General features: G+C 42.7%; 1 protein-coding gene across 3 annotated transcripts in view; it reads left to right on the plus strand.

The window, feature by feature from the left end:
• Positions 1 to 1264: 1264 nt before the first annotated feature.
• The window catches only part of phlpp2 (PH domain and leucine rich repeat protein phosphatase 2), a 38660-nt gene continuing 27717 nt past the window's right edge, over positions 1265 to 12207 (plus strand). For 2 of the 3 annotated variants that reach the window (XM_086287337.1, XM_086287343.1), the window contains exons 1-3: positions 1265 to 1760; positions 3477 to 3760; positions 7421 to 7554. In XM_086287337.1, coding sequence (XP_086143463.1) covers positions 1548 to 1760; positions 3477 to 3760; positions 7421 to 7554 — 631 coding nt within the window. In that variant the 5' untranslated portion in view covers positions 1265 to 1547. Of the gene's footprint in view, positions 1761 to 3476; positions 3761 to 6419; positions 6538 to 7420; positions 7555 to 12207 lie in introns of those variants that run through there. The other variant, XM_086287348.1, reaches the window with a different exon arrangement.

Here is a 12207-nt window from a genome sequence, read left to right on the forward strand (position 1 = left end):
GGTACTTTTCACTCACGATTTAGTCACGTGAAAGGGTTTTCACAGGACTCCAGGCTGCCTAATGAAAATCTAAATGCACAGTTACTCCCTCCATAGGAATTAAGAGTGTAAGTAGCAGGCAGGTGCTGCTAGCATTTGATCAGTGTGATCTGGAACATTCAGGTGTGTGACGATGCTACAGTCTTGCCAGGAATGTGTATCACTTCAAATTCACTCGAAAGTCAGACTCTGTGATGCTCAGGGAAATTTTAAAACAAAAACAAACAAAAAAAACCCAAGACCAGCATCTCAGACTCTACCTGCCTCAGTCAGCATGATAAATGATGAAGTCCAGGACAGTAGTTCATCACAGAAGAGAAAGCCTCTTCTCTTTAAGGAGGGCATGACGCCACACTTTAGATTTGCAAAGTTGCATCTGAACAAAAGTGTGTGGTTATAATGCACAGTGCAGTGTTTGGTGAAAAACAGATGCAACATATCAGCACAAACACCTCTCATCAAATATCAAGCACGGCGGTGGAGGGATGATGATCCGGGCATGTTCTGTAGTTGCAGGACCCGGGTAACCTGCTGACAGAGATTTAGTCAATTCCTCTCAATGCCACAGTATTCTAGAGTCAACTACAAGGCTATCCGTCTGGCGGCCAAAGCTTTGCTAAAACTGGGTCATGCAACATGGCAGCACAGCAGTGAATGTACAGCAGAAGGGCTGAAAGAGAAAAGAATCAAGGTGTTGCAATGATCCAGTAAAGTTCAGACCTCAATAAGATTAAAATGCTGTGACTGGAGCTTAACGCTGTGCAAAAATGAATGCCAGCAAACGTTAACGATGTGCTGTGGATATTCAGGAAACCTCAATAGCTATGTGTGATAAGGTTCAATCTAAACCCACCCATCCATCAAATCAACCTTTTCCACTTACCCAATTCAGGGTCGCGGGGGAGATGCAGGATATCCCAGCAGTCACAGAGCGACAGGCCGGTCACACCCAAAGTCACGCGCAAAAACCGTAATGTTTGTGACACAGCTCAGAACAACTGCTTTTAAACACAGACTGTAAACCCATCACGAGACACTACAAAAACATGAACCCATGTCTGACACACCCAACAGATAAATGCATTTTTAAACATTTTCTCCCTATTTACTTAACGATAATGAAAAAAAAAGTTTTATCCACAGACTAATAAGAGCCTTTCTTTCTCCCCTCTCATTGAATAGGTGCAGCAGAGGGTTAACGCTTAATGACACGCCCTGCAAACACCTCTCGTGTTTTTATGACTGCATCAAGTGGGAAAACTTGCCTCATCATTATTATGAAGCATCCCCTTCAGAAAGGCCTATTGGCTGCTGAATAATAAATACCCTGAGCCCGCCCATTTCATGTTTATTGATCAGCTCTCCGGGGCCTATCTGACAGCAGTCAGATGAGTCGGGATATGGCGTCGCTGCACCGACACAGGATGAATTTTCACCTCTCCGTGGGAATTTACAAGTCGCGCGCCGGGACATCGCTTGCTTTTTGTCGCCGTTAAAAGGGATCACACATGGCGATGGAGGACGAGGACAATAACGCGGAGGTCGCTGCGACCAACGTCCGAACGGGCATCAAGAGAGGAGGTGATGTCGGAGATAACGGGGCTTGCATAGACAGGCAGCCGGACACGGTGGTCCACCAGGCGGGGCTGAACCAGACTGCGGGTCGCGGCAGCCGCAGTGGTCCCGGAGCTCACGCTGCGACGGGGATCCGAGTGCTAAAGGCAGGTCATAACCAGAGGGAGCAGCCGGGGGGGGATTTAAAGTGATCGACAACTGTCATGTCAAGGTGGTTACATCGCAGTAGGTGCTCGGAACAGGGCAAAGTGCATCCACGGATACGCGCGCATCCTTCCCAGCAGTGTTATGTAAATGCTGTGATATCGCGTCTAATTGATAATTGATCCGAGGCAGTCAGGAATGCACCGGAGCCGGTAACAGCGGCAGACCACACACTACAGGCACTCATAGCTCGCATATACCCAGGCCCGCTGCTGAACAGTTTTCTTAGAAGACATGGGGAAGACATGATGAGTAATGACACGCAAGTCCCCAAAGCAAGAGACACGCGCGTACATACAGAGAACCTCAGCTCTGGTATTTCATTTAGACTGTGAGTATTAAACGTTTATTATATTTAAAAGAGGTATTTGAGGATTTGCAATGAAATAGGTAATAAGTATTAAACACCTTGATGTTTGCACCCAGAGCATTAGTTTCTACCTGCCTGTCAGCATCAATACAGAAAGGTGAGTAAGTGAATTCTTTTCACAGTTATAGGTCTCAGATATAGATTAAAGTAGAGGTACTTCCTTCTGAGTCCGGACAGCTTGTTCAGTCACATTCCCACAGTGACACACATCCATACTGGGGAGGTGCCCAGGACATCTGTAGTCCAGTGGGGTGATTCCACAGCTTCATCAGACACACCTTCACAGCTGCGGACAAAGAAGACATCTGCACTTTACTTTCTCTGTGACCTCTTCGTTTAAATCAACCGTTCGCCTGATCACAGCCTTAGCTCTCTAACCTCTGGAGCAATGCTGCTCCAGGTATGATCCATTGTGTGGATGTTTATTCTTGACCTTGAGAATAGAGGCTTATATAGGATGCGACTTTGTTACCGTAAAGAAAGAGTCTAAGAAAAGAAACAAATTAAGCCGTCTGTTGGGCATTAAATGAGAGGATTTGCCAAGTAATTCATCAGATTAATCAAGATAAAATTACCGTTATTTTAACAGGAAATCAGTCATTAAATCAGTTATTGAGTAACAGTACCAAATACTGAGAAACTGTGGCCAATGCTGTTCAAAAACCCAACCAAAAACGATCAGTTATCACACTTTTTACTCTCAGGCTTATCGAACATGGAAGCCAGTGCAGGCTGAAGATGACATCATTTAAAAACAACAGCAATGATACCTGTTTGTCACCAGAACGGATGCTCTCCAGACCTTTGATATGTTTCTTTGTACTGATTAGATCTAAATGCATCCCACGTGATAAACTCCAGCCTCACCAAGAACTGCTGTTACTGATATTTTATCGTTCAGGAGAGGATTATTCTTCATTGATGTCTGTTTAAGAGTAACATTAGGCTACTCCACATCCGGCTAATGTCATCACGGGCGATTAGTGAAAATAATGGTGCTGTGGTTTCTCTTCAGCAGTCACACCGTCCACCCTCAATGCGAACGAATAAACTTTAATGGTTGACTTTAGTTTAGGGAAGAGCGAACATTTCTATGAAGATTATCCAATTGGTAACTACCAGTGCAAATTGATTTGTGGCTGGATTAAGCCCCCAGCACGTCTGGGAGAGTGTGTAGTTCATCTTGAACCACTCTCTGTTTCCTCAGATGCCCTTTGGCTTTCATGCTATGTTTTTGATTACAATCTGTGTGTGAGAAAGACTAATATTCTGTGTTTTTCTGTGTTAGCAGCGCAACATGAAGCGGAACGGGAGTCGAAGCTGCATGACGAGAAAAACCAGGTTTGGATCACGAGAGCGGGACTGGCTGAAAGGGGACACCCAGCGGGGCTGTGTGTGTCTGTATGGGGGAACAGTAGACCCTCAGCCACCTGCCTCTGGCACACAGGCCTCCTCCACCCCTCAGACAGACCTGCAGTTGGTGCTCTGCTCCACCAGTACCACAGTGGAGGAGCTGTGCGCTCAGAAGAAAGGACACGCACTTTACGTTCAACTGCACGGAGACCTAGTGAGGTAAATTTACATCATGTCGAATCATGGTGACAAAGTTGCATTCAGCAACTGCAGAGTAAAGAGAGTTCAGTCCACATCAGCTACTCAAGATGGGGCCAACACATGCATCAGGCATCCAACAGCTTCATTAAATAAATACCAATTAATCATGTTAAGAAAATAAGAGACAAATCAAAGCACAAGAAGAATTATGCAAATATAAGCACGTGAAATGGGAGCTTGCTAAAAATGTATAATACAATCTCATCCTCAGTTAATGCAAAGAAGGTAAACACACCACTGAGCACTTGCTGCAGTTGCCCTATCATCCCGCACTCCCACAGCTCCCCACCAAGGATACGCTCAGGGAACATGTCTCTACGCCTCTCACCACTGTACAAGACATGCGTAGACCGAAATAGTAATTGATGATCTGTGAAAGGATGAAAAGCTGGTTCACTAGTCCGTGACCAGGAAGAATTCAGTTCCTTGTTTGCTTCCCTTGGAAAACCTACGTGAAGACATAAAGGAGCCTAAAACGAGAGCTCAGCTGTACAGCTTAAGCCTGAATGAGTTATGGCTCATTCTGTCTGAGCGCTTCTGTCTGTTCAATTTTTTTAAATTAATAAGAAAGAGCAAAATCTTATAAAAAATGTGGGGAACCAGCAAAGTGCCAACAGATGCATTTAGAGCAAAGAGTTGTGAATGATTGTGTTAGTAAGCAATAACTGGTGGGAGATGGTGCCACAGATGTGCTGCAGAGATTATGCTGGAAACATGACTGGAGGTCGGTAATCACCTCACATGCTGTTAGCCAATAGTAGCATATGAAACAATGTCTTTATATCTTTGCTGACTGAGAGCTGCAGGCACTGGAGACGGATGCAGAGTGGTAATAAATGAAAGGCTTTTGGTAAGCCTGTGGATGGGCCCTGTTGGTTCAGTTTATACTCCAGCAGTAAAGCAGTCTGGTCTGCCAGTGAGTATGACTGAGTGGATTTAAATGTAATATTAAAGTCTTCAACTTCCAAAAAGAAAAGAAAAGAAAAACAGGATAATGGCGAGTTAGGAGAACTGCATAAATAATTAAAAAAAAACATAAATTGTACAAACTGGCAGCACATACAGTAAAGACAAGTTAAATGTATTATGTGCATATGAACTCCAGTAATGTTTGTCCTCAAACGGTCCTTTAGTAATATATTTTCTCATCCCTATTTTATGACCTTTTGGATGAACCTTCTGTGCATAAAAAGGCTTCATTACTTTGATAATAGATGCATTCGTTCTATAAATGGTTATGTGAAGCATACGACGCAGCTGTGAGCTATGCGGCTTTTCCTGTTGATTTTCTTTTTAGAGCATGTAGTTACGTGCTGCTTACAGGAAGGCACGTTCGGGGCTCTTTCCTGCTTGCATTTTCAGTTCAACAAACTCCCTTTACAGATAAATTTACTGAGGCAGTTGATGGAGGACTTTCATCCTGTTGTTCATCCCCTTTTGGACCACTTATGTCTGTCAGTGTCACAGTGCAAACAGGGTGAGCGAAGCAGTCTAGTGTTCTTTTTCCCAGCAAGAGGCTTTTCCATCCATGAGAGTTTCCAGGACAGATGGGATATGCAATCCCTTCAACATGTTCTGGGTATAACCGGAGTTTCCAGAACATTTCCAAAGAGATGATCCCACACATCTTAACTGGCTTATTTCCAGTAAGTTAGTAGCTGCATACCAAAGACCTCCTTTATCAGTGAGCTCACTCAGAAATGTAAAATAAGCTGGATCTAGTAGCTCAACTCAGTCCTGAGGATAAGTGATACAGGGCCATTATCTTGAAGTTAAAATCTTGATTAATCGAAAGGCTTCCTGATCAAGGGAAATGGTAAAAACTGTCCTAATCTAGCAGCAGAAGAAGGCAGAAGGAAATTTTTGGTAATACTGCCCTGCAATAGCTAAACAGCCCTTTGGTGGAGTGGTTAGCACTGTTGCCACACAGCCAGAAGGTTTTCTGTCACTCTCTGTAAGGTCTGTGGTGGTCTTGCAACCGGTCTATTGTGTAAATGGACTGGTTCTTATCTTGCACTCTTCTACTCGAGCACTCAATATGTCTCACCCATTCATACAAGCACTTTCTTCTACCTAAGTTCTTTCTATCTAACATTCAAGTTGACACATTTGACTGATTTTTATTTCAAACAAAACACAGTTCAAGAATAGCAACTAATTAATATGTTTGCACATTTCGGTTTATTCCTTTTTGTGCTAACGACTAATTTTTTGTTGCTGGTGTTTATAGTTAAAACTGAAGGCTTGATCAGTTATTTTAGTTTTATTTTTAGGCAGCCACATAAACGTACATGAAAAAAGATACCAACTTATAATGTAAAATATCGAAAGATGAAGCAATACAAGGCTTTTTTTAGTTTTTAAAAACGCACGTGTATCCGTACCATTGTGTTTTTAGGAGGCCCAGTTAACTTCTCATATATCTATGAAATACTGGGTATGTCTGCACTAAATCAAGAACCCACCATGATAGTTGGCTGCATAACTTTCCACGAGGACAGATGAACCCGCTGGGCACCATTTGACAGAGATTCAGCTTCTTGCTGCACTGGCCAAAGTGGGAAGATTTGTGAATAAATGAGGCATATCAGTGTGAAGTGTGAATGGTCAATAGGGACTGCCACTCATCATCACTCTGCCTGCTGGAAGCTGCCTAAATCCTGCTTTTAGATGTTGATGTCACAGCTGTCTAAAATCAACCAAGATGATTCTGCAAATCTTCCAGGCGGAGTGAGGTAAAGTCATGTCCTCAGGCATGGGCACTGTGCTCTAGCTGTTGTTAAGAATCTTTTGAAATTCAAGCACTTTTCTGTCTCGTTTATTCTAAATGTTAGTATTTAATCACATTTCTTCCCCCCTGTAAGTCTTCCTGTTGACAGATACTGAAAAAGATCTGTGTTTAGCTCTTTATGAGCTGGCAGATTGACCCGTCTTAAAAAAATAAAACAGTTTTCAGAAGTGAGAGACTAAGTGATCATAAATTAACTCTAAGCTTTTGTTTTAGATTGAAAGTGAAAGCTGGATTTGCAGCTGCTATTGTGCTTTCGGGGCTTCCTTCACTCAGCTCGACAGTGGGCATTTATGTGAAAGGTTGCTTCTATTAGTATTCATCCTGTTAGGCTTCAGTGACTAACAGAGAGCTGAGAGATTTACAGATGAATTCAAACTCATGGTTTAAGAGTGAAATATCTAATATCATTTTCATTCATTTCAACAAACTTACCGTAATGTCGAAATAAAAACCCCTAATGGCTATGTTTTAATGATAAGAAAGATACTAAAGGTGCCTCTTCTCGGAAATTCATTTTTAAATATTTGTGCAGACCTAAAGCATTGCTGCAGCAGATGGTGTACCCATGACACTGCGTGATTTTGCAAGAATGCATCTTCTTTTTTAGTTTGTGTTAAAACAAGAAACAAAATCCTAACTGTGGTGCTGACTCTGGCAGGAGTGCTTTTTTAGCTTGGTCTGGTGCCCCGTTTAACCCGGATCGTGGCATTTGTTGGCGGGAAGCTTTTACTTTTATAATCTGTTTCATCTGAGATTCTGTGAGGTGTATTTTATAATTGTTGCTGTCGCTGTCACACCTCTTCATCTTCTTGCCTTCGGTCCCGCAGGAGGCTGGATCCCTCTGAGCGTCCGCTCCAGATGGTGTATGACTACTTGGCGTCAATGGGCTATGCAGACCCTGTACGAGTGCAGCAAGAAGCCGCCAACTCAGACCTCAGCTGTTTGATCCGTTTCTACAGTGGTGAGTACTCATCAGCGGCGGCAATCAGCCCTTGGTTTCACTTTCTGCTGCTGCTGACTGGAATCTGGCATGTGCTTCGAGTTTTCCTCTGCACACAGACCTGAGGGCACAGAAACATTCTTAGAACGCTCCAAAATGGTTTCGCCACATCCTCTGGCGAGTGTGTACGATTGGATTAAGTGAGAGAGGTTGTTTTAGGGCTCTCTGAGTTTGTTGCTTCTGAAGCTGCCTCCAGTCTTCAGTACAGTCTAAGATAAACACGTCAGTCATGGCCTCATGATGGATTACTGACCATCATTCATCCTGTGGTGTTGTATGCTTCATTGACCTGAGGTCTGGAGTGACTAAGTGTCCCTGTGTCTTTGTGATTAATGCGGCACCAGAATGGATGCGACTCTGGAGAAACCAGTGACGAATTTGTGAACGCATCTAAGCGCTGCTCACCTAAAACCTCTCTCAGTCTTCCCGTTTGAAGGCTGCTCTATTAATACTCATACAGTAGTTGCAGTTAGGGATTTTCCTTTTAGCATAAATGGTGATTGGTGTGCTATAATGAGTTTCAACCAGCGGATGTTCCCGCTGAGTCAGTGGAACTTAAGCTTGGGCTTTGAACTGCTCACGTATCCAGAGAAAGAGCAAGACTGGGTAAACCACAGTGTCTAAAGGGTTCACATGCACTTCCTCCCACATCAGGCACATAGCTCTCCTCAGAGTGAAGTGCAGGACTGCTGTAGTGACTGAAATACACTCTACAGACAAACGTAATCTGCTCTGTATGGAAGTTCTGCGGTTGATGAGTGACAGATGAGGAAAGTTAAACAAATCAAACTCACCATGAAGTCTTAGCAACAGATATAATTAGTTTGTGATGCATGTGAAACAGAACGGTGACGCCCAGTTTTCTTTTATCCTAAAAATGTTTAGAACACCATTAATAATTATTGTGATGCTTTTAACGGTTTCGATGCCCCGTGGAAAAAAAACGATATTTTGAGTCCTAGACCTTTTATTGTATATAGTTTCAGTTTGATAATCAGCCCTCAGATCAGGATATTTAAGCTGTACATTTTTTTTCTTTTGCTAGCTTCTTTTTAAATGATGTTGGGTTTTTTTTAGCTGACGGATCTTAAGATCACTCTGGCCTGAGTCTTATTGGTAGTCCTCATGTGTCCAGTGGCCCACTGTTGTTTTCTTCTTGTCAACATGAGAACTGGTCAGATCTTGGCTACTATCAGCAATCAGGCCACACTGGGTAGAGTCTAGCCAGGCCCCTTGGAGACTTCCTGCCTCCTTTTGTCGACTCATGGGAAAAGAGAACCAGGGACAAGACATGACTGGTTTTCAGGCTCGTTTAATGCCCAGTACAGGCCAAGAGGACAACTTGATTTGGCCGTGAAATACCTGCTAAACTGCTAAAGTGACAGCTGGTAATAAAGCTTTGAGTTTGTTGTGGGGACACAAATGATGTCAGCAAATGACAGATATCTATAAAATGGGCAAGTCACCTCTTGTGTTCACGTACAGGTTTCTTATGAAGAATTAAAATAACTTAAGTAGCAAGCTTTACCGTTGCATTTAATTCTTTGGCTGGTAACAGAGAACCCTGTCTTTTTATTTTAACTCACAGCACAGGTGCAGAGATTTAATCAGACCAACTCATCTTTTCTAATTTACGTAATTTAAAATTAACCACTTTTTTCACCAATTTTTCAACTAGCTAAAAAGTCAGCTTTTTAAAATGTTAAACTTTTAAGTAACTTTTTGTTTTAGTGCTGTAGCATTTTTATTGTGAAGCGCTTTGTGATCTAGAAAAGTGTAAATAAAATGTTTTTCTTTTTTACTTTAAATTCTTTTAACTTCAGGAAACTCCACTGCAGTTAAGTGAGTGAACACATGAAATTTCACTCAATTCATTAGAGTTTTGTTCTAAAAGGCAAAACTTGCATACTTCCCATGATGCATTGCTAGAAAGTTCAAACTCTTCAGGGATTCTGCCTTTTTTTGTAAGAAAGACATGATGGAAAGTTGCCGTGTACCTTTTAATATGTTCACATTATGTTACAGTCACACTAGGGAAAACATTGGTTGGAGCAAACGGTTACTTCGAAGGCGAGACCAGTCACAGTTGCTGTGACTTTGCTGTGTCAAGATGGCAATAAAGACAAGCGACAAGGCAATCAGACAGGAATGATGACGTGTCTGAGTTGTACTCATTGATTGGCTCAGACTGTTGCAATGTGTTGCGAGTAGGTCTGCATTTATGAAGTACACAGCAATTATTTGCCAGCCTTTGCCAGTCAAGGCAGTCAGTCTGAGTCAGACCATGTCTGTCTGGAGATTGGTTGCCTCTCTCAGCTGTCTTGCAATCGAAAGGGGTTGTGCAAAGGTTGAGTGTGCTACGCCCTCAAGCATTGGGCAACCCCTTTTGAATACCTGGTGTTTGCAACTACTTGTCATCCAGCAAATGCTTAAAAGATTAATGCAGCTATGATTTTTAGCTACTTGCACAGAGGGTGCTATCTTGTTTATCCTCTAGTGCGACGAGAGTAAAAATTATTTTTGTCCATTGTGAAAGCGGTTCTGTCTGTTACGGGGTTTAGGATTGAAATGCATTGAATTCAGCCCCCATCCCCATAGACTTGGCTTATACAGCAGTTTATGTAACTGTCACTGGGAGCAGCGTCACTGGTCGTCTCTGTACTGACTCTGCAGGTTTAAACTGAGAAAAGTAAATCAAGTCTGGAACAGTGTGCAGGTTCAATTCAATGGCTTAATGTAACTTAACTTAATAATTTCTTCTTTTTTTCTTTTTCTTCTTCTTTTGGCTGCTCCGTTAAGGGCTCACTACAGCAGATCACCTGCCTCCATCTCACCTAATGCCAAGCATCCTCCTCTGTGACACCAGCCGTCTGCATGTCCTTCCTAACCACACCCATGAATCTATGTGCTCTTCTTCTTTTTCCTTCTGCATGGCAGCTCCACTTTCAGCATCCTTCATCCAGTATATCCACTATCCCTTATTTGCACATGTCCAATCAATCTCAGACTTTGCCTCTCTGACTTTGTCTCCAAGCTGCTCGACCTGATCTGTTCCTCTGACCTACTCATTTCTAATCTTGTCCATTTTGCTCACTCCAAATTAAAAATCTTAACACTCACTACGGCCTTGTAAAACATCTCTTTCAACCTTGCTGCTATCCTTCTGTCAAAAATCACCCCTGATGCTTATATCCACCCACACCACCCTGCCATGACTCCCCCAACGTGCACTGTCTGTTGCTTTGAATGGTTGACCGCATTTATATTTCTCATTTCTCCTTGCATCCTTACTGTAACTAGCTTTGCAATGTCTCAACTCATGAGGACTTTAACTTATCAAATCAAGCCGAGAGCAACTTACTCACATTTTTAAGGCAGTATGCACAAAACTCAAGTTAAGACAAAAAGTAAAAAAACCCTCAAACAAACCAAACAACAACAAAAAAAAAAGTTACAGCGTCGATGGCCTTGTGTGTCTTCCTCCAGGTGTCTGTTTGCCTAACAACCGTTGTTGTGGTAACGATCTGACTAAGCAGATGAGTGAAACTGTGATCCATCAGTAAAGACTACAGCTGCTACAAGACCACCTAATGTGGTACACTGAGCGTGCCAGCTGTACGCTCTGCACAGTCTGCATTACTGGACCTTACTGGCTCTGAATCTGAGAGCGTTTGTAATGGAAACTCCCCCAAAACCACGTTTATTAAAGATTGTCTCACCATGCAGATCGCTTTGGTTTTATGAGCCCAGGATCATCATCACAAACCAGGGGAGGTGGGCTTTTGTTTATAATGTTCACGGTATTAAAATGGCACAGTAAAGACCTCAGCAGCACATCTTTCCACAGAAGCCTCGAATAATCCACATATGACCTTCTTAATGATTCCTGAAAACTGATAAAAGAAAAGATGCTCTGTTAAGTTTCGCTGAACTGCCCTTGTAAAATTGTTTCTATGAGCTTGCTCTTTTTTTGATATTAGTTATGTCTTCAGGCTTGTTCAGATCTTTCAAAAGAATCTGTGGGACAGTGTGAGAAGTATTCATCTCAGACTGTCTCACAGGCATACAAACGGTGGATCATGGTTACGAGAATGCCGACTTTCTATAATAAGACAGTGGTGCGAATACATGTGCGTTTCTACCTACGCACTGCCACGTGAGTTTCATTTCTAACCACAGGGCTTTACAGCCTGATTTTCTTTTTTCTCAAGCCACCAAAGAGGTTCAAAGTGCAATGCAGCAGGTAATTTATTAAACTTTACTCTCCTCTTATATGTTCAGGAAACTCATCTGGGACCTTCTTTCTCCACACCCACTGTACACACACACACACACACACATACACGCACACCCTTCAGCTGTGTTGCATGGATGAAATTAAAACAAACATGGACAGGGGAGTAAACTTTTCTAAATACTGACTTAATAAAAAACACTTCTAGTGAAAACAACCGCAGAGACCTGAAGGCCAGCGGATCTTTGTGTCAGCCTGTGCAGCTGCAGCGCAGATGAAGCTGGCTGTAAGCTCTGGCGTTCATGCCCCGGGCTGTGTTCCACCTCTGTCTGCGTGATCTTTTACGTCTTTGAGAAAGGCGGCTTGTAGCTGCTGTCCAC

The sequence above is a fragment of the Aulonocara sp. 'chitande type north' Nkhata Bay genome, linkage group LG1, assembly GCF_057382095.1.
Source record: "Aulonocara sp. 'chitande type north' Nkhata Bay isolate Kocher_YH1m ecotype deep benthic linkage group LG1, A_spYH_male_GT1.1, whole genome shotgun sequence".
NCBI lineage: Eukaryota > Metazoa > Chordata > Actinopteri > Cichliformes > Cichlidae > Aulonocara > Aulonocara sp. 'chitande type north' Nkhata Bay.